Source organism: Paroedura picta, chromosome 3 (genome assembly GCF_049243985.1).
Source record: "Paroedura picta isolate Pp20150507F chromosome 3, Ppicta_v3.0, whole genome shotgun sequence".
NCBI lineage: Eukaryota > Metazoa > Chordata > Lepidosauria > Squamata > Gekkonidae > Paroedura > Paroedura picta.
The window spans coordinates 129,156,312-129,177,436 of NC_135371.1; the positions used below are offsets into that span (position 1 = coordinate 129,156,312).

The 21,125-nt window shown below is 45.6% G+C and overlaps 1 protein-coding gene and 1 long non-coding RNA gene across 6 annotated transcripts in view; one reads left to right on the forward strand and one right to left on the reverse strand.

Moving 5' to 3' along the window:
- Nucleotides 1–8,026, reverse strand: part of LOC143832794 (uncharacterized) — a 35,105-nt gene extending 27,079 nt beyond the window's left edge. Inside the window, exons 1-3 of one of the 3 annotated variants that reach the window (XR_013229408.1) lie at nt 7,400–8,026; nt 5,301–5,376; nt 49–1,951 (exon numbers count right to left, since the gene is read on the reverse strand). This is a non-coding gene — a long non-coding RNA (uncharacterized LOC143832794). The other 2 variants (XR_013229407.1, XR_013229406.1) reach the window with 2 other exon arrangements.
- The window catches only part of QRICH2 (glutamine rich 2), a 56,473-nt gene continuing 43,334 nt past the window's right edge, over nt 7,987–21,125 (forward strand). The window contains exon 1 of one of the 3 annotated variants that reach the window (XM_077327704.1): nt 7,987–9,104. In XM_077327704.1, coding sequence (XP_077183819.1) covers nt 8,544–9,104 — 561 coding nt within the window. In that variant the 5' untranslated portion in view covers nt 7,987–8,543. The remainder of the gene's footprint in view (nt 9,105–21,125) is intronic. The other 2 variants (XM_077327705.1, XM_077327703.1) reach the window with 2 other exon arrangements.

The following is a 21,125-nucleotide window of genomic DNA, read 5'->3' on the forward strand; positions in this document are numbered from 1 at the left end:
TGTGTCTAATCCAGATGAAAAGGTGTTTTTACCATTTAGTTAGGAAAGTTTGCTTACGTTTAGAAAAAATGCCAAACTGTAGTGGTTTTGTTTTGTTTTTTTTGCTAATCCTTGCTCTGGGCATGGTAAACCTAGACTTCAGCATGAACTACAGGTTCTGAACCGAAGGAGCATCACATACATACAATTATCCTATGGTAGACGTTTAGTTGGGTATTGGGCCGCCGTTTTGTTCCACTGCATGTGATGTTCTGCCACCTGCAGGATGCTTTGTGCAATGAATTATCTTAACATTGCTAGCTTGCAGTTTTAAAAGTCAAGGAAGGTCATGATTAGTAAACATGAGGCATGGCCCTGACACTTAAAGCTCATTCTACCAGCTCAGCACTCTTCCATGGCATGAGTCCCTTGTTTTGCTCCATGTGTATGCCAGGTCTAGGACTGTAGCCTTAAAGTGGTTTGGGGTTGTTTTTTTGCAGAAACTATCTGAGTATATCTCATTCTTTTCCAGTCTAGCCTTTGAGGAGGAGATTTTGAAGGAAAACAAGACAGTCATTATTTTCCGACTGTGCTTGATTGTTACCTTTGAAGCTGAGGTGGGAGATTTTAAACCCCCGATTCCAAATGCAAAGCCCATTATTCATGTTTGCAAGTCATGTTTTGAATCACGTGAGACCTGCAATGAGGTCTCCTTTATAGCTGCTTGCTTGGGATAGTGACCTCGTGACCAGTCCCTTTGTTATGGATTTGAGTATTCTCCTTCTTATTTTCTGTGTCAACCATTTGTGGAATGTTTCTGTGATCTGGATACTGGGGAAGTATATGAGCAGTAGCCCATCATGTTTATTACCCCCAAGAGCCCAGAAAACTGTCAGCCTGTCAACAGTGAGCAGGAAATCACAGAAAAAACCATAAAACCCAAGGAGGACACTGATCTATAGTAATAACTTCATTGCTGAGTGGACCAATAACCATAACCTATATGCAATCATATGGACAACATCCCAAACACATGAAGTTGCCTTATATTGAATTAGGGCAAGTATAGAGGCACTGGGATACCAATATGACAAAACAAATGTACAAAAATGACTTTTATAGAGTTTTCAAACTTCCATTCTTCTTTATTCTTTTATATGAACCCCAACGCGTTTCGCTCTTTGGCTTTATCAAGGGACTTCAATTCTTAGGAAGAATAAAAGTACAATAAGTAACTGTTAAAAATAATTAATAAATGTATAACAACAGTATGAATGACTAATGCCATGAGTACATACTTCATATTTTGAAAAACAACTTCGGTATAGAGAAGTAATATAACAGAGAGTCTAAAAAAGAAACAAGAACATTATAAGTATTATGGAAACAAGGATCTATCCAAATTGGGCTGACTGGCAAATACTCCAGAAGATAGAGACAGAGTTCAACAAGATCTGAACACAATGGAAAAATGGGCAAATGAGAACAAGATGCAATAAAGATAAGTGTAAAGTTCTGCATCTGGGTCAGAAAAATGAAAAGTATGCCTACTGGATGGGGGATACACTTCTAGGTAACACTGTGTGTGAACGAGACCTTGTGGATTGTAAGCTAAATATGAGCAGGCAGTGTGATGCAGCGGTAAAAAAGGCAAATGCCATTTTGGGCTGTATCAACAGGGGCATCACATCACAAGTCAGTCCCATTGTATATGGCACTGGTCAGACCACACCTGGAGTACTGTGTGCAGTTCTGGAGGTCTCACTTCAAGAAGGACATAGATAAAATTGAAAGGGTACAGAGGAGAGCAACGAAGATGATCTGGGGCCAAGGGACCAAGCCCTATGAAGATAGGTTGAGGGACTTGGGAATGTTCAGCCTGGAGAAAAGGAGGTTGAGAGGGACATGATAGCCCTCTTTAAGTATTTGAAAGGTTGTCACTTGAAGGAGGGCAGGATGCTGTTTCCGTTGGCTGCAGAGGAAAGGACACGCAGTAATGGGTTTAAACTTCAAGTACAACGATATAGGCTAGATACCAGGAAAATTTTTTTCACAGTCAGAGTAGTTCAGCAGTGGAATAGGCTGCCTAAGGAGGTGGTGAGCTCCCCCTCACTGGCAGTCTTCAAGCAAAGGTTGGATACACACTTTTCTTGGATGCTTTAGGATGCTTAGGGCTGATCCTGCGTTGAGCAGGGGGTGGGACTAGATGGCCTGTATGGCCCCTTCCAACTCTATGATTCTGTGATTCTGTAATATACAAATTAGTCACTGAAAAATTAAACAACTTTTAAAATTCAAGATACAATAGAGACTTACAAGACAGTTTCAACAATTGCTATTCATAGCTAAGGGCGTTCCAGATGCATCTGAAGCAGGGTGAATTAGGGTGAATTATACTGAATTAGACCATTTGTTGATCATGGTCAGTATTATCTACTCAGACTGGTAGTGGCTCTCCAGGTTCTCAGGGTAAAGTCTTCCATAACAGCAACTCTCTGATCCTTAGAACTGGAGATGTTAGAGAGTTACCTCTTTAATGCCAAGTAAACACTCTGCCTCTCAGCCATGCCCCCCTCCTAAGGCAGTGAGCCAAAAGGTCATGGTTGATTACATCAAACACCACTCCCATATCTAATAGTATCAGCAGCACCAATTCGCCTTGGTCCAACTGGCATCGGAGGTCATCCATCAAGGCGACCAGCGTAGTGTCTACACCGTGGCCAGGTTGAAAGCTGGATTGGAATGGATCAAGGCCCTTATGCAGACTGTGACTTCTTCCAGGAATGCCAGCAGTTGTTCTGTGGCCACCCTCTCTGCCACCTTCCCCAGAAACGGCAAATGCAGGACCGGGCGATAGTTAGCAGGCTCCCAAGGATGGAGAGATGGTTTCTTCAATAAAAAACACACCACTGTCTCCTTCAGCCCCCCTCCAAAAGGTCCCTAAAGTCTAGGAGAGATTTATTGTCTCCTGAGTTGGCCTCCCATCTTTTCGAGGACCATTTAAAGCAGCCACGAAGGGCAGGGATCCAGAGGACATGTGGTGGGCCTGACTGATGTCCATTTCATCCTGTAAAAGGCACCTGAAATTATCAAGTCCACCCCCCAGAAATGGCCGAGGGGTTTCTAGTTCCCTTACTGTATTAAGAGTTGGGAGAAGGTCACAGAAGTGTGTTGAGATTTTATCTGCAAAAAAGCTCACAAATGCATTGCAGCGAATCTCCAATTGGCTACTGTTCTGGTGCTCGTCATCGAAGATGATTAAGTCCTAATTACCCTAAATAATTGTGCTGGGCCTGAGCTTGTGAATGCAATCGAGGCTGCACAGAAATCTCTCTTTGCAGCCTTCACATAGGTGGTCATAAGCATCCTATAGAACAGTGGTCCCCAACCCCCGGTCCAGGGACCGGTACCAGTCCGTGGATCAGTCGGTACTGGTCCGCGGCTCCTCCTTGTCCTCATCCCCGGCTGCTGCCTCGGGGGCTGCCCTGCCACTCTGCCACCGGCTCACCTTTGGTGCTCCTCGGCGGTCGCCATGGCTGGAGCTCCCCCTTGGCATGGCATTGCGCAGCTGGTGTTGGCAGCGCCCACCAGTGGGCGGCAAGAAGTCAGGGGCTCTGGTGGGAAAGCAAGTGGAGCAGGGGCTCAGGCGGTGGTAGACTACCCCCCCCCCCGGGCCTCAGTAAAATTGTCAAACGTTGACTGGTCCCTGGTGATAAAAAGGTTGGGGACCACTGCTATAGAATGTTCCCTAAACTTTGTTGTGAGTCTTCCTCCAACCTTGCTCTAGCAAGAAAAGGAAATGCCTGCACACTTGCCCAACCAATTTGACCTCTCCAATAAGCCCTTATGCAGACTGTGACTGTTTCTGCACTAAATATAGTGTTCTAATTTGCATTTTCGAAGTCAACTTTTTCATCCATTTCCACACTGAAATCCATTTCTTCAGGCGCATACCTGAATTGCCCCCTCGCCCCCCAGCAAAGGAATCCCCAGGAAATCAAATTTCAACTTTTAAAGTGGGACCTAATGGGGTCTAAATCAGGGCTGTTCAGCATACAAATGCTTGAATTTGGGGGTTTCACTGCGCCAGTCAGTGTTTTAAGTGTTTTGGGATGCCCCCTTACTTGTTGCTGTCCTCCCTCCTCCTCCCATGGGAAAGGTGCCCTAATGCTCCCCTTTTCCATCTCCTGTACATTTCAGGAGCATAATTCAGATAATTCTGTGCTCTCGATTGCCCCTCCCCGCTTGTCTCCAGGTGTAATAATAAAAAAGGTCATAGCATTATTACATTTCTGCATTGTAATGTGAAAGACTGCTTTTTAAAAAAAGTATTTAGTGAAAGCCATGGGAGAGAACCATGGTAGAGTGGGAATGACTAACTGGCTACCCTCCTCCTAGTGTGCATAGATTCTGGATGAACGCAAGAAGCCAACTCGGCAAAGCCAACCTGCTGCCAAGGCTCACACACAGAATGCATCTGCTCTTTGCCACCCCAGGGATCCTTAGGGCAGGTGCATTCTGGATGCAAAAAGCCAAGCTAGAGTTCCCCACATCTCTCTTCTCCAATGCTGCAGGAGACAGCTGCCAAATCGCATTGGGGAGGGGTGGCACAGAGTTCCCTAAAGGATCGTGGAAGGCAGATGCAGAGTTTCCATGCCTGACTTCCCCAATGGGAGCATGCAGCTGGCTCCTGAAGATCGTGGAAGGCAAGCATTCTCCCCACTTGCCTTGCCCAATGGGAGCCAGCTGCAGACTCCTATTGGGGGAGACGGGTGTAGGGAACTACATGCCCACCTTTCCCAACCCATCAGGAGCCCACCGCAGTTTGCTGCAGGCTCTGATTGGGGAAGGCGAACATGGATTTCTCCACAAACACCTCCATCCCATTCTTCAGAAGCTGCATGAAGGCTCTGATCGGGGAAGGTAGGCAGGGGAAACTCTGCACCTGCTTTCCTTGATCCTTCAGGGGGAGAAAAACACGTTGTAGGGATTTGCGTTGTAACACAATAAGCACGTTTTCTAAAAAGTATACCGGGGGAAAGGGGGGAGGAAATCGAGAATATGTGAAATGAAGGGGAACAATTTTTTAAAAGGTGCAAGAAGGCACCATTTTGTAAAAAATATATATATATTTTTTAGAAACGGGGAAGGGAGCAAAGCATTTTGGGAAGCTGCCTCCTTCCTAATGTGGAAATAATATGATGAATTTCAGCCTGGGAAATAAGGGGAAAGCCCAAATGTGGAAAGCAAAGTGTACCAACTCGCATCATCCAGTAGAAATCCAAAGTGAGGTTAATGCAGAAACCGTGAGAAAAACTTACCTGAAAAATTCTTGCCAAAGAGATCCTCCTTCAGGTATCATCATCTGTGTTATCTTGAGGAGCTGCTAATCCCCACCTAGGGGAAATAATGTTATTGGGACCCCAATTGTTCATTGGCATTCAGAAGACATCACCTTGGCTTTAGAGATTCTTGATCTTCCATCTACCTCAAGCTTTAAATCTTCTAGGGAGCCTGAAAGATGTTCTTATTTTCTACTGATGTAATTCCTGGGTGTAATTTTCTTCTACGTTTCAACATGCTTATATTACTTTGCTCGCCCCACTTCTCCAAGGGCTGTGACATTCCAGGGGCTATTGCTTACCTGGGGCTGGTTGTCTTAGATGCGAGAGTAGAGGAGTCTTAGGGTGTTTTTTATTTATTTACAAATTCACAGGTACAGCACAGGTAAAGGCACCATTATGTGGTAACAGATCCACAACCCCAAATCAAAATCATCAGGGAAAGGGAGCCCCTGTGCCCTCTGGGTGTTTCAGCCTATTGTCTATTTCTTTCTCCAAACTGTTATGGGGGGGGGGGAAGTGTTTCCCTTCCCCACACAGGTCCATGCTTAGCATATTAGTAGCTCACCTATATTCACCATGAGATCCCAGTCTGCATAAACACAGCATGCCACTACATATACACCTGTGAATTTTCCATGTGTGTACATGCATGCTTTGGGGTGTAGTCCTCTTCATCTCCCCCTTATCCCCAGACAATAACTGTTATCCCTACTGTAAGTTCACTAAATTAGTGGTCCCCAATCTTTTTCAGGCTGGGGACCGGTGGCAGCAGGGAGGGCGATTGCCTGGCCGCGCGCACACAATGCGCGGCCGCACACGCGCAATGCTGTCCGTGGTCTGGGACCCACGTATCTGAGGGACCATATGTTGCCTTATGCCCCCTGGAGAGCTTTGCACCAACCTGCTGGTTGTTCCCAGCCCCAGAGAAGCTCACCTTGCCTCAACCAGGGCCAGAGCCTTCTTGGTCCTGGCCCCTACTTGGTGGAATGAGCTCCCGGAAGAGCTGTGGGCCCTGCAGGAGCATTCAGCATTCCATAGGACTTGCAAGACAGAGCTCTTCCACCAGGTTTATGGTTGAGGCTAAGGTCTGAGTAGAAGATCTGATTCCCCCTGGTAAATAACATTCCCTTAAGTTTCTGTTTAAGAGACCCAGCATGGTGTAGTGGTTAAGAGGACTGACCTCTAGTCTGAAGAACTGAGTTTGATTCCCCACTCCTCCACATGAAGCCACCTGGGTTACCTTGAGCCAGTTACTTTTCCCTTAGAGCTCTCTCAGCCCCTACCTACCTCACAGGGTGTACGTGGTGGGGAGAGGAAGGGGAGGCAATTGTAAGCCACCTCGAGATTCCTTTGGGTAGTCAAAAGCGGGGTAGGAAAAAACAGCTGTTTGTCTTAGGGACAGGACATTTTTTTCCCTCCACAGCTGGCAATGCTGGTTAACATATTTGGTCCTGATTGCAGGTTATGCTAAGAAGAAGTGCATGACCCACTTTCACCCAATGAGCTTCATGTTGGAATGGGCCTCCCTGGAGGAAAGAGTTGGGTAGAATGAAAAAGCACCTACTCTGAGAATCAGGAAGCTAATTCCACATAAGGATTACATCCACATTTCTAAAATGGGCTGCATGTTCCCCACCTCCCCAAACTATAAGAAGTCCTAAAGGAAAGCGCTGCTGAGTTTTGTCTTTGTATGACTTTGAGTACTAAAGATTTATACTGTCTCTGACCTTCTCCCCCCACCCACCCCAGGGCTGAAGGCCTGGTGGAAATGGCCTGGATGGCTACTGTGTAGAAGGGAAGGTTTCCCCAGTCCTGCCCACGGGGGGCCATTTTCCCTACCATCCACCCCCACACCCCTCCCCATGGGGAAGGGTTGCCATCTACAGCTGGCAAACAGGTGCAAGAAATGGGGGTGGGGTGGGCATGGGCTTGCCTGCATCTTGACAGTGGAAGTCATGTCAACACACTGGCCAATATTTTAGGAGTCACCCAAACTTAGACTGGTAATGGGGGTCGGGAAGAACTCTCATGCGGAAGCCACATGGTGGGAGCAGCAACAAGGGAACCACACATACCTTCCCCCCTGTAGAAAACGCCAAGGTTTTGACTGGGGTTCTTCTTAAGGTTTCACTTGCGGTCACTTCCAATCAAGTATCCGACTTCTGCGGGGTCTGCAGGAAAATGAAGTTTTCTGGGATTCCTGCTACTGATGAAGTCTGGAATGCAGCGTGCAGAAGGCTATTTCTGGCTCTTTATAAAATATTATGCTGTATAACATTAACAAGGAAAGTGCTGCTGATCTATATGCCATCCAGAACTGTAGTGAGGGTCGGGAAGATTGCAGTTCATGAATTCCATTACTAAACTGAACGTCACCCAATTTCATCTCTGTTGAATGTGCTGCCCAGAAACTATTGCTCTTTTTTGTAGAGGGCAAAGACAGATTAACCTGCACCTTCCAATTGCCCTCCGACTCGCCGCAGGCTGGAGGATGCCGTCCGGAACTGGCGTGTCTCATTTCCGACCCGCGCTCATTCGCGATCGCCCACCGGGAGGAAAGGAACTACTTCTCGTGGCGCAGCCAGCCTCCGGTTGCAGAAAGTGAACGCTTCGTGCTCCGCCGCTTAGCAACCACAAACGCCGAAACGCCTCCAGCAGAAGGCGGCGAGGAAAACAAAAAGCACATGGGCAGCTGTCGTGGCCAATCGTGGAGCGGGGAGGTCTGTGAAGTAGCCAATAGAACGCGAGGATTCGAACGGGGCTGGATTGTTACGGCGCAGAAGGAACGGTTCGAGGCGCTGCAGCGAGCGGTTCTGCCTCTTGCCGGCGCGACTTCAGCGGGCGGCGGGGCTCGACGCCGGAGCGCAGTCTATGGGGCTGCTGAAGTCGCATGGACGACTTACGCAGAACCCTTTAGACAGGAGCGGGTCGTTTTCAAGGGCAAGGGGAGGAATGTCGCTGGAGCCACAGAGGGGGGAGAAATCCCCTCATGTTCCTCAATGAACTGTATATAGGACGAGAACCTGTTAGGATCAGATTCGGTGTTGCGAATGGATGTGTCTTGGGAAGGGCGATCTTTTCTCTAACTCATCCTTTCCCCGCCCCGGTCCATATTTTCTGAGGACTGGTGCGCGGTTTCTCTATTTCAAGAAAAAAAATTATTTTTAAAAGAAGGCAAATCATTTCCCCATACAGAGTAAACTCCTGACAGGTAGAGAAATGGCTTACAAAGTAAGTTTGTTCGAACTGGCGGACCTTTCCATAGGGACCCCGGAGGTCGGCGTTGTCAATTTTAATGCCCTGCATACCCTACTCCATGCCCTCCTCAAGCATCTTAAACTTGAGGATATTATAACTGAGATGAAGCAGGAGTGGGGCCCACCCCCCTCTGTTGCCACCGCTGCCATCGGGGCACTTGAGGAACTGGGGCCTTTTGAGAAGAGACTGTCACTCGAGGATGTGACTAAGCCACCCAAGGAGAGTGTTGCTCGACTGGCTGACCTGGAAAAGAAATTGCTGACGTTGGAGAATAACCTCCAGGGTGTGGGGGATCAGGTCCGTGGCATGGAAGATCAGGTCCAGGGGGTGCAAGACAGTGTCCAAGGGATGGGTAAAAAACTGAAAGGGTTCCAGAAACAGGTCTCCGGTCTGGACAGGCTGCCTTCGGGGACAGACTTACTGGAGAGGACCAAGAGCGGCAGTGGCACCGCGGTGGCCGACATGTGGCAGATGCTGCAGATGCAGAAGAAGGTGGAAGCCAATGAGGAAGGCATTGCTCAGGTAGGTCTTCTGCACTGAATCCATGAGGCGGAACAAGGTCATAGAGGGTTTCCCCCAGACTGACTTCATAACAGATTAACTATTCTCAACAATTTTTGTTTTAGCCCAGACTTTGGTGGGTTTATTTACTTCATTTACACCCCACCTTTCTCTCCAATGGGGATCCAAGGGGACACCTCCGTTCCTCCATTTGATCCTCACAACAACAACCCTGTGAGGTAGGATAAACTGAGAGCATGACTGGCCCAAGAGCAGCCAGCAAGCATGGTTCTCCCAGCTCTTTGTTAGACATTGTAACAATTGCAACCACACTGGCTCTCCTGTGTGCATGTGGGGTGTGTGTGTGTGTGTGTTACTGTTTAGGAAAAGCACTAGCTGTGTTTTAGATATTGTAGGCTAGTTCACAGGAGCATGGCACAAAGATCACTAGTCACTATTATATATGATGAAAAGTAACTGTAACAAATCTTAAAATATACTATTTAAAAAAATAACTTTAATTCATCTATGGCAGTGAATCTTTTAAGACCTTCCTGAAATGGCACCCATAGCTGGTGCATATGTTTTGAGTCCTGCTCATGGCCATTATATTTAGGGTCTAGAACACATTGCTCCAGAAGTGATCTCAGTGGATGTGTTTCAGCTGTAGCCCTTTCCTAACTTTAGCAGGTATTGGGAAGAAAAGGCACAACATAACCTGGAAGAGTCCTGCCACTGATACTTTTGGTTGTACAAACAGAACAAGTTGTGTTGGTCCTGCTGTAGTTCCATTGTAGCAGATGGGCAAGGGGGAAGCATGGGCTTGTGGAAATTGGATGTCCTTAAGTGACTGCATCCACCTCCCAGGTTCTCTAGCATCTCTGGCATCAGACACCCTGTGAGGTAGGTGAGGCTGAGAGAACTCTGAGAGAAATGTGATTGGCCAAGGGTAAAAGGCTATGTAAATTATTACCAGGTTATGCTAGCCATCCTCAGAGCTAGGAATAGCTTTGGGAAGAAGCCCAATCAACATTGCGCCCAGTCATGTGATGCATCCGGGACAGAACTTAACAGGATAAGGTGGGGAAATGGGTTTTTAGTCCATGCTCGTCACAGCATGGTCTCCTGTAAATTCTGTAAAACCTTCTGTGCACTGATTACTATCAGGGCAAGAGGGGAATTAAGTCCTGATAGCTGTTGCCAATTCAGTTAGCAGATGGAAAGGTGAGAGATCACCCAGATCCTGCCAGAGGGCTTCTCTTGTTTGTATTTGAGGGCTTTATTTTCAGAGGGATGAATGAAAGAAATCCTGCCTTTCAGTCTCCTTTGTAAATGATCTGACTAGACATCCACTGTTGAAAGTGGAGCTATTCCTCGACCATAAACAGCAATATACATTGAAAGAAGAAGGATGATATATATCAGTAGTAATAATGAAAGTAATGGCATAAGGATAATATAGCAATAAATTGTTGAAAATTGAATAATGCTTTGATTTGGAAGGGAAGGAGAATTTGAAGAGGAGGAGAAGGGGATAATCCAGATGTCTATTAATCCATATTTTATTGTATTTCATAAAGAATAATGGTTCCAACATTGCTATGTAGAATTTCTTTTTTTCTTCTGTTTGTCTGTTTTTTCCTTGAAAATAGAATATATAAATTAAAATAGAAAGAAGGAATCTTCATGGGCAAGGGAGCAGAGCTTGATGAGTTTTACTCTTAAGTTTTCCAATAAAAGAATCATAGAGTTGGAAGGGGCCATACAGGCCATCTAGTCCAATAAAGGCTTCTTAAATATCCTGCTGTGCTCAAAAGTCAAAGATCTGATTTTGGAGAAGTTCCAAATGCGTTGAGCAAAGGGCAAATCAATCATGCAGTTGAGTTTAACATGGCTCTATGCTCTGGAAAAGAGGCTTGCAAAAAAGGGTTTTGCTTTCCTTTTCCATATTGTGGGGTTGCCAGTCGCCTGGAGGGAAGTGTCCTATCCGTTTAAAGTGCTGTTACTTTCTTCTATGCCATGAGAAGCTTTAGCTGTCCATTTCTGCACATAAGCATCCTGTGAAAGGGACAGGATGTTTTTCTCCAGGTTGTTGGCAACCTTAAGTGTATGCTAGTCATGCCTACAAAAAATTGAAAGTGTTTCAAAGCATTTTAGTTATAAGGATTGTATCACCTTTAATTATTTCTCTGTATTTATTTTGGGGGGTTTATATGCCACCCTTCTCTGAGGGCTCAGGGTGGCTTACAACGTATCAGTCCAATAAAACAGGCGTTAAAACATTTTTAAACATTACAATCAGATTTACATTAAAAATCCAAGGATTTCACCACCATCCCTCCTTCAGGAGGAAGGGGAAGTAAAGCGCTGTGATGTTATTAACTAAGTGACATAGAGATTGTTGTGGTCTACATGCCTTGTGGTAGTAGATCATGCCAGTGTAGGAAGACTGGCCAGGAGGGATCTGTCAGAAAAATACATGACTACCATATACGGAACCAGACCCTGTGGTGGTCAAGGGTGCCTTTGTGGTTAGTTTTGGTGGTTGACCAGAGAAATAATGAACTAGGAATAACTATCGTCTTCCCCCTAATAAAACCCGGTTTGCGGGCCCAACGTCACACTCCTTAAAACTGAAGGTGATTGGCCTGGTGTGGGAGGGGTGTACCACAAATAGGAAACGGCAGTCCAAGGGATCTGTCTGGCAACCACTGACCAGCCTGGACTGCCTTTTCTTGTTGGTGGAAATGCCAAGAGGGCTGTGCAGTTGCTCTGCTCTCAAGTAATCTGCCTTTGTTGGGCTGCCTGCACAAGGCTATGTCCTGGCCCCTGAGGCTGGTCTTGCAGATGGCCCCTTCACCAGAGGAACACTGAGGGAGGCCAGCTGCAGTGGCAGCATCACAGGTGGGCCACAGGTAGACACTCCAGAGACAGGCAGCTGGCAACTGTGCCCCTCAACTGAACTCCTACCGTGCGGCAGCAGCACCTGCTCCAGCACTGCCATCAGCCCAGGGACAGAGCAATGTAACCATTTTTAGTTAACAGGAGAATGTGACCATTCATAAAAATACACATTGAATATTTCAAGGGAAAAAACTGATAGAAGTTAATTCTAGTCAATTTCATTAAGCCTAATGGCCAAGGGGAAATTCAAAACATAATAAAGAATAACTGATGCTAAATGAGGTATAGGATGGCTAAGTTCTGTGCAAATGAAGTTCAGATGCTGCTCGATGAACATTTTGATGGGTTGGATGCCATACCGTGAAGAGATGAAGTTCATGGATGGGATCTATGCTGCCTCCCTACTGCAGCTTCCTAGAAAATCCATTCTAGATGGGAACCATGTCAGTAACAAAATGGAATGTGAGAGAAAAAAATAAAAGACACAGAAAGGCAAAATTGGTGGAAATACTCCACATTCTCATACAAGCTTTTCTGTGAATTGATAAAAATGTGTTCAATAATAAGGGATGGAACTATTGCTGACCCCCCCCCCCCTTGGTAAAGCATAGGTTCCCCCATTTATAGCTCCCCTCCCTCCATTCCTTCATTCTGGTCTTTCCTCAACTCATGCAATTAGGCATCCATCCAACAGAGGCAGTTCTGTCTCCAAAGAAGGCTGCCAGTGTAGGATGGGGTTGGAGACCCCTCTGTAGGATTGCCACCTCTAGGTTGGGAAATACTTGGGGACTATGGCAACGAGCTGGGAGTGGGCAGGATTTGGGACTGGGAGGGACCTTAGTGGAGAATAATACTATGGAGTCCACCCTCCACATTTGCCATTTTCTCCAAGGGAACAACATTATTGGGGATTGGATTGCGTTCTTTAAAATAAAATTAAAGATAAAGTAAATAATGGAATGTGATTAGTTTAGAAACCTATGGCTTTGACAATAAATATTTGAACGATCACTTCATCTACATTCAAATCACCAGAATTAGAATTAATTCCATTCCTACCCCACCCCGCTTTGACTTAACAGTAGTTCTCCAAAGAGATATGTCAAGTATGAATAATCATCTCAGCAGATGACAATTCAGACTTGATCCATGCATTTGAAAAACCGTTTGTACCAACACTGTTGATGTCTTGCAGAAGGTATTGTGCTTCTTTTAAGTCATCGGCAGCTGAGGAATAACTGTTCTTCTGGAGCTCACAGAAATTTTGCCCATTCCAGAATTAGGATGGAAAGTTACATAGCCAGAGGGGTGTCAGCAGCACTGCATCCTCCCCACCCCCCACCCCCCATCTTTTCCTGTATTAGCACCACAAACAACTAAGGCTACTTGAACCGTGGAGTATGCCGAGAATGGCTTCCAGCAGAGATAATCTTTGCAAAAGGCAAGTGCTGAATTGGTTGCAATACCCTACATTCCTTGAGTACTTTCCCATAATTGCAGGGACAGTAACTACTCTGTAATGCACCAGTGAATAGGGCAGGTGGAGGCACATCTCTTCCTGCTGTTTGTGCTGCAATCCCAGCACTGTGCACTGCCTGGATAAGACAAGCACCCTTATTTATCCCCTGCGTTTGCATATCCAGTTCCTGGGGGAATGTATTAGAAGTACTGCAGGCTCTCAATATGCCACCTGCTCCAGACCAGTATCTAGGCACAGCATGGATATGACTCCTAAAGTCTCTCCGTTGGCTGCACATCTGTTACTGGGCTCAGTTCAAGGTACTGGTTATCCCATTTAAAGCCCTTCATGGCCCTGATCCCCCCTATCTCCGGGACTGCCTCCCTCCCTAGACTTCTGCTCATCCAAGCAGAACCTTCCACAGATGCTACCCTACAGGTGGGCAAAATGGACAACTGCATTATCTGAAGAGGGTCCTCTCCAGCTTATGGATTGGCCTGCCTGATGAGGTTGGGCTGCTCTCGCTCACTTTCTGCAAACTATGCAGAGGTGAATTATTCAGGAGGGCTTTTTGACACAGGCAAGAGGGCTTTACTGTAATGAAATGATTCGGAAAGATGCCTTGATAAAGGAACTGGGACTGTAGACTATGTTACCGCATATTGTCTGTTGCTAGAAGTGTGCTCCTATTGTGTGATTTCGGCATGATTTAACGTGCCATGCTTTGTTCCAGCTCACTTTCAGATATCCGATTCTTTTCAGATTTCTGCAATCCAGCATTATTGCATAGTTTATTAGATATCCCTTCCTGTTGGCTGTATGTATTTATTCTGTGTACTCTGCTTTGAATCTCAATGAGCAAGGCACACTATAAGTCATGTAAATAAATAAGGGCCTCACAGATGTGGTTTAAATGCATTGTACATGTGCTATTGGCCACCCTGAGTCCTTGGGGAAGAGCAGCATACAGATAGAAAAATAAATAAACAAAACTGTGCTGTTCTGCCAGGCCTCCAGTTGAACATCAATGAGAAACAACATCAGCAATTCTGGCCTCCCTATCTAAAGTATCCTAAACATCAGCTAATACCCACCTATCAGTTATGTGCTCCTCTTTTCTAGGACAGGCTTTTTCAACCAGGGTTTTGTGAAACCCTGGGGTTCCTTGACAGCCCTGGAGGGGTTTCCCAAATGGGAAATATATTAATTTTAATTATTTTTATTTAATTATTTAATTTAAATATTTAAATATATTTTTTAAATTTGTTAAACATTTATTGGGTAATATGGTCATATATGATCATGTTCACCCACCCCTCTCCCAAAATGGCCAATGATGGGCCTGGAGGGGGTGGGAAGGAGAGGGACCCCAGACGGGCATGTACACAGCTATGCTTCCCAACCATATGCGGCATGATCGTGCCACTTCTGGGGTTTCTTGAAGCCTGAAGAATGTTCCAGAGGTTTAATAACGGTATAAAGGGTTGAGAAAAGCTGCTCTGGTGAGAAGGTGGCTCTTCTTAACTTTTTAATTATTTCAGGATTTATATGCTATTTTATTGTCTTATATTTATGGTTGTGAGTTTCCCTGAGTCCTTGAGGAAGGGTGGCATAAAACATTTTTTTTGGGGGGGGGGTGTTGTTGCTATCCAAAGGAACCCCTGCCTTACAAAGCTGAGAGGGATAAAATAAAAATCACAGTGGAGCCAAGTCAGCTTTGTGGATTCTGAAGGGGCTCCCCAATGCCTTTGCTACAGTTGAGATGGCTTTCTCTCTCCTGTCTTCTCCACAAACACTAAGTAACAGGAAAGGTGAAAATAGTGGATCAGAGTCCCCTTTGCTTTCTCCAGCTGGGGACAAGTGCTGGTCCTGCTGGGCACATATACCACACACCTGTCTGAATTTTCTCCGTCTTTCTCATGGTAAATAAGAACAACATAGATCCCAGTGGAGGAACCAGAACGTTATGGAACTCTTTTCCTGTTACTAGGTGACATGCCCATAACAAAAGGCAGCCTATGAGCAAAATGATAGAAAGAAATCACTGTATGTCTTGATAGGTACTCCAGATGGGGCCTAGGAGGTGAAGATTGTGTAGGTGAAACTGCAGTGCCGTGGTTTAACAAACGCAGACATGTTTCTGTCTCGTGACCAGCCTAAGGGCCAGTCTCTGTTTGATTCCTGCAGCTCCCATTTTTTGAGTGTATTGGAGAATGAAACTGGAGAAAATGAGAAATTCAAAGTATTATTTCCAGGTTTACTAAATGGTGGAGCTTCTCCATCAAGGAGTTCACTTGCAATCTGGCATTAGCACGGAAGTGTCTTACCCTGGGCACCTGAGGAACATTAGAATCATTGAATCAACGAGTTGGAAGGTACCTAGGTTGGAGTTGGAAGGTTATCTAGATACCTCCAGGGTCATCTAGTCCATCCTGCTGCACAATGTAGGACACACAGTGCACAACTACCTGCCCACCCACAGTGACCTCCATTTCATACTCAGATTATGCCCCGCTCAAGAAAACCAGAATCCTGGCCAGTCTGGCCTGAAAGAAATTTACCTCCAAACCCCAAAGTGGCAATCAGCATTTCCCTGGGCATGCAAGAAAGGGCCACAAGAGCCAAGCACTGACAGGAGCCTTCCTGCCCACCACTCACAAACTACCTAAGTGCACAGAATCAGAATTTCTATCAGATGGCTATCTAGACTCTGCTTAAAAAATTCCAATGAAGGAGAAACGCCACCTCCTGAGGAAGCCTGTTCCACTAAGGAACTGCTCTAACCATCAGGAACGTCTTCAGGATGTTTAGCCAAAAATTCTTTTGAATAAATTTCAACCCATTGTTTCTGGTCAGACCCTTTGGGGCATCAGAAAATCACTCTGCTCCATCTTCTCTATGACAGCCCTTCAAGTACTTGAAGTTTGCTATCATATCACTTCTTAGTCATCTTCTCTCCAAGTTAAACAGACTAAGCTCCCTCAACTTTTGTTCATATGTCTTGGTCTTCAAACCTCTTACCATCTTTGTTGCCCTATTCTGGACATGCTTGAGTTTGTCTGTATCCTTCTTCAGTTGTAGTGCTGAAAACTGAACACAGTACTCTAAGTGAGATCTCTAAGTGAGATCTAACTGGAACAAAGTAAGGTGGTAACATCACCTTGCATGATCTGGATACTATACTTCTTTTGATACAGCCCAAAATCCCGTTTGCCTTTTTAGTCACCAAGTCACGCTAGTGACACATGTTCAGAGTATGGCCTACTAAAAGACTACTGTTAACCCCTTTAAGTACCCTTGGATGCAATTCATTTGGCCAGAGTAAAGAAAGAAACTAGGTGATTATGGACTACAGTGATTCTAAGCTGCAACTCTCTAACCTCATGATGTTATATGATTTTGCCATGTTGAGTACAATTTCCCTCTCAAGAGAAGACTGAGGAATCGAGCAGTTTAGCTGCTATAAGTTTACTTTCTTGTCCCTGCAATTGTCCTGCCATGTCTTTCTACTTTTTTTCTTACTTTGAACATAAGAACCTTATTTTCTTACTCTCCTAAACTCATACTATGCTTTAGTTTTGCTTCCTACTAGGATTGGTTATTTGTTTATAGTAATCCTTGGTTATAAGGCCCTTCGTCCATTTCCTAAATTATTTCTCAAATCTTTTGAAAACTGTTTATGGAGACATCCTGGCTTTTTAAAGGTTTCTCCCACTTTTCCTTCTCAAGGGGATTGTGCCTTCAATATTTAATTCTGAACCCCCATCTCCTTAAGTTTTTCTAACTACGGGATTCTGTCCAGCATAATTTGTTTGTTAAAATTTGCTTTCCTGAATTCCAGCCTATATTCCAGTCTGATGCAAATTCCAAAATCACATGGTCACTACTACCGATTGTGCCCACTGTTTTCATCTCATTAACCAGTTATTCCCTATTGGTGAGAATCAAGTTTAAAATAACAGACCCCATAGTTTCCCACTCCACTTTCTATGAAATGTAGTTGTCAACAAGAAAAGTATTCATTGGACTTTATATTTTTAGCAGAGTTGGTCTTCCAACAGATATCTGGATAATTTAAATCACCAATGACCACTGTGTCCTGCCTCTGAGAACTTTGTAATGTGGTCTAAGGGCATCTCATCCAAGTCCTCTGCCTGGCCTGGTGGTCCGTAGTAATCCCTCACAATGATACCACTATTATTTCCTACTCCTTTTATTTTTACCCGGAGACTCTCAACTGATATTTCATGCTCAGATACATGTATTTCCCAACAAGTATACACATTCTTAACATATAGTGCTACTCCTCCCCCCTTCTTTATCTGTCCCTTTTAAATAAGTTGTACTGCTCAATCCTACTATTCTAGTTGTGAGCGCTATCCCTCACAACATCACAAGTTTCTGTAACGCCTATCTTTAACCGCTCCTAGCGGAGCGGATAAAATATTTCATTAAGGGCACCAAAGGTGGGCCCTGTCCGTGATGAGGAAGGGTGCCCATAGGCCCCTTCCTCTGGAATGACAATCTGGGGGCTTTGCGCCTGCCGATTGGGCCCTCTGATTATCAGTCCGGCGGCAAGGGACCAACGCGGCAAGGCGAAGCGCCTCCTGATCCAACCCCCTTCCTCCTCGCCCGCAGCCGCCCGCCCGCTGCCATAACTTCACTCACCTCCACCAGGCCAGGACGCCACGCCGCCGTGCCCTCGCCACTGCACGACGAGACTCTGCACGGCCCCAGGTAGCCGCCGACGCGCACGGTGGGCCTCGACGAGCCACCCCGCGCCGCACCAAGCCAAGCCCGCCGACTCCCGAGACCCGCCCGAGCCGCCCTGCGCTGCGCCGCCCCACGCCGGCCCCGCCAACTCCCGAGCCCTGCTAGAGCCCCAATCCACGGCCGCGCCAGCCCCGCAGGCCCCGCCAACTCCGAGGACCCGCTAGCGCCTGCTGCATTAGGACTGCAGCGGGCTTATTTACTAGTTAGGTCATAATTCCCTTCCTCTATTTCTACTTCTTTCTTGTTTTCCATACCCTGTGCATTAGAGACATCATAATCTTTCATTTATGTGCCCCTAGCTTTTAGTTTTTGAATTTACCTGTCAGTTAATGATTCCCTGCATATGTGCCATTCCCTGTGAATCTGCAGGGTTCCCATCTACAGTTTTGGTTATCAAACTAGGTTTTGAATTTATGTCTCACACCCTCATTGATTTTAGCTTAAAGCCATCATCACCAGATCTGCAAGGTTCTTTGCAAACACATCATTTCCTACCCTTGTATGGTACAAACCATCTCCAGCAGATGAGCCTCATCATGATAACGTAACCCATGATCCAAAAATTAGTGTGTAAATGCCTGCCGCATTTTAAAGATTGTTTGCATATTAGAACTACTTCCTTCTCATTTCTTTAAATCCATGTTGCCCAGCTGAAAGATATAGTTGCTGGGAGCAACTAGGAAATTCTTCTTATCATTCACACAAGCCTCGCTACTAATGCTGGAATCACATCTTTCAGAACACTAATATGTAGCACCCAGTTTCTTTTTCCCTCTCTTCCTGGGACTAATACATTCCAAGTGAGCCCAAGACTTTTGGCTGGCAAAACAGTGCAAGAGGAAAGACTTCCTTCGTTCTCTGTAGTCTAATTCACCCACCTCCCCCAATCAGCATTGTAAGCTAACTATACTTTGTGGATCTGGTCATAACACATCATTATGCCTGTGAGAGGCATTAAAAGAACAGGCAGCTTAAGCACTTTGCACTTTTGAGCATTATTTTATAAAGTAGGGGCAAAGCCCGTTGCACCCAGGAAAACAACGGGCACTAGGGTGCACACCTGTACTGTGGCTGTCCGGGGGACTGGCTACATGACAAAAACTCCTGCCCAGCCCTGGACTCATGATGCCCTGCTTCCAAACCTCAAGGAACCTTCCTGACCCGGAAGTCATCAACCTCCAACTGCGGTCTGGAAATCTCCTGGAATTGGAGGTCATCTGCAGACTATAGAGATCAGTTCCCTAAGGAAAATTGACTCATTGGGGGAACAGGACTCTGTAATGACAACTGTTCTCCAGGCTCCTGGAGATGCAAGGGCTTGCTTGGGCAGGGAGGACCCTGTGACACTGTGCCCCAGAGAGGTTGCAGGATAACAATCTCCATTTGGGACCTGGAGATTTTCTGGAATTGCAGGTCATTTCCAGGCAACAGAGATCAGTCCCCCTGAAGAAAAGGGCTACTTGGGAGGGGGGACTCTCCGGCTTTGGATCCCATGGAGGTGCAGGGATGCCAGGCTCCAGGCGGGAAGCAAAGAGAAATGCTGTGTGGCAGTAATTGCTAGTAAGAATTCATAAACTTGTCACAATTTCTTCCTTCAATGTAAATATTTAATTGACAGAAAAATTTGCTTGAAGAATTGAAAACCTTTCAGTCTGTACATTCTTCATTTCAGTTCAATGTCAAAGTAAATCAAACAGTTGTATATTGCAATGAAATAGGAAAATATTGGCTGACGAAGAAATTACAGAGAGTTTCTCAATTACTGCTTTTGTCAGCTTTTCCAACTTTTTTACCATTGAGAAACCCCTGATATATTCTTCAGGATTTGAGAAACCCCAGAAGTGGGAAATTCAGGTCCCAGCTAGAAGCTAGCATTCCTGTCACTGTTCAGGGATGCCAGCCTCCAAGCAGAACCTGGAGAACCCCAGAATGAAAGCTCCTCTCCAGACTGCAGAGATAATTTCCCCTGGATTAAAGAGCTGCTTGAAATGGGAATAGCACTCCCCTCTACACATACACACACATATACACAGAAAGAGAGAGAGAGAACACAGAAGACAAAAGCATTCCTCCCTTCTCAAATTGCAAACCTTATTTGCTACACAATCACCTCTCCATTTAGGAAATACCTGAGTGTCTCCCTCTTTGGATTGTTCTGAGAAGCCATTGGCCAGAAGGTCCAAATTAAAAAAAAAAAAAGGATCCCATAACAGTCAATGAGCAAGTAAAAAAAAGACTTACACCATCTTCCTGCAACAGCTTATTCTGCCTGTGCTCTAGCTACATCTCTTTAAGGCAATGGCAATTTGTATAGCTTAGTGTAGTGGTTAAGGGCAGTGGCTTCTAATGTGTGAGCTGGATTTGATTCCCTACTCCTCCACATGCTGGGTGACCTTGGGCTAGCCTCAGTCCTGTTAGAAACTGTTATCACAGGGCAGTCGCTCTCAGAGTTCTACCTCCCTCATAGGGTGTCTATCGTGGGGAGAGGAAGGGAAGGTCACTCTGAAGTTCCTTTGGGCAGTGAAAAGCAGGGTATAAAAACCAACTCTTGTTCAATTGGGAAGGTACTACTGGAAAACAGTGTCTCCCCCCCCCCCCTCCAAATGTCCCCATTGCCTCATTGTGCTTCTGTGCCCGGTTTACAGTTTCCCCATTGGTCTCAAATTTGCTTTGTTGTGATGGTCTTGGAAAGACTGCAGCAAGATCAAGGTGGTATCCATATGGAAAGGAAAAATCTACATCTTCCCAGTCCCACACACTTCAGCATTATTTTCTCTGCTGCTATTTCCTGAGATGGTTACCCCCAAAGCATCTTGAGTTTAAAGAGGCAAGGACAGCTTACTGGCAGCACAGCATGCTCTAAGACTGCCTCCCACCCAGCAAACTCCTGAAACTGGCAGGAAATT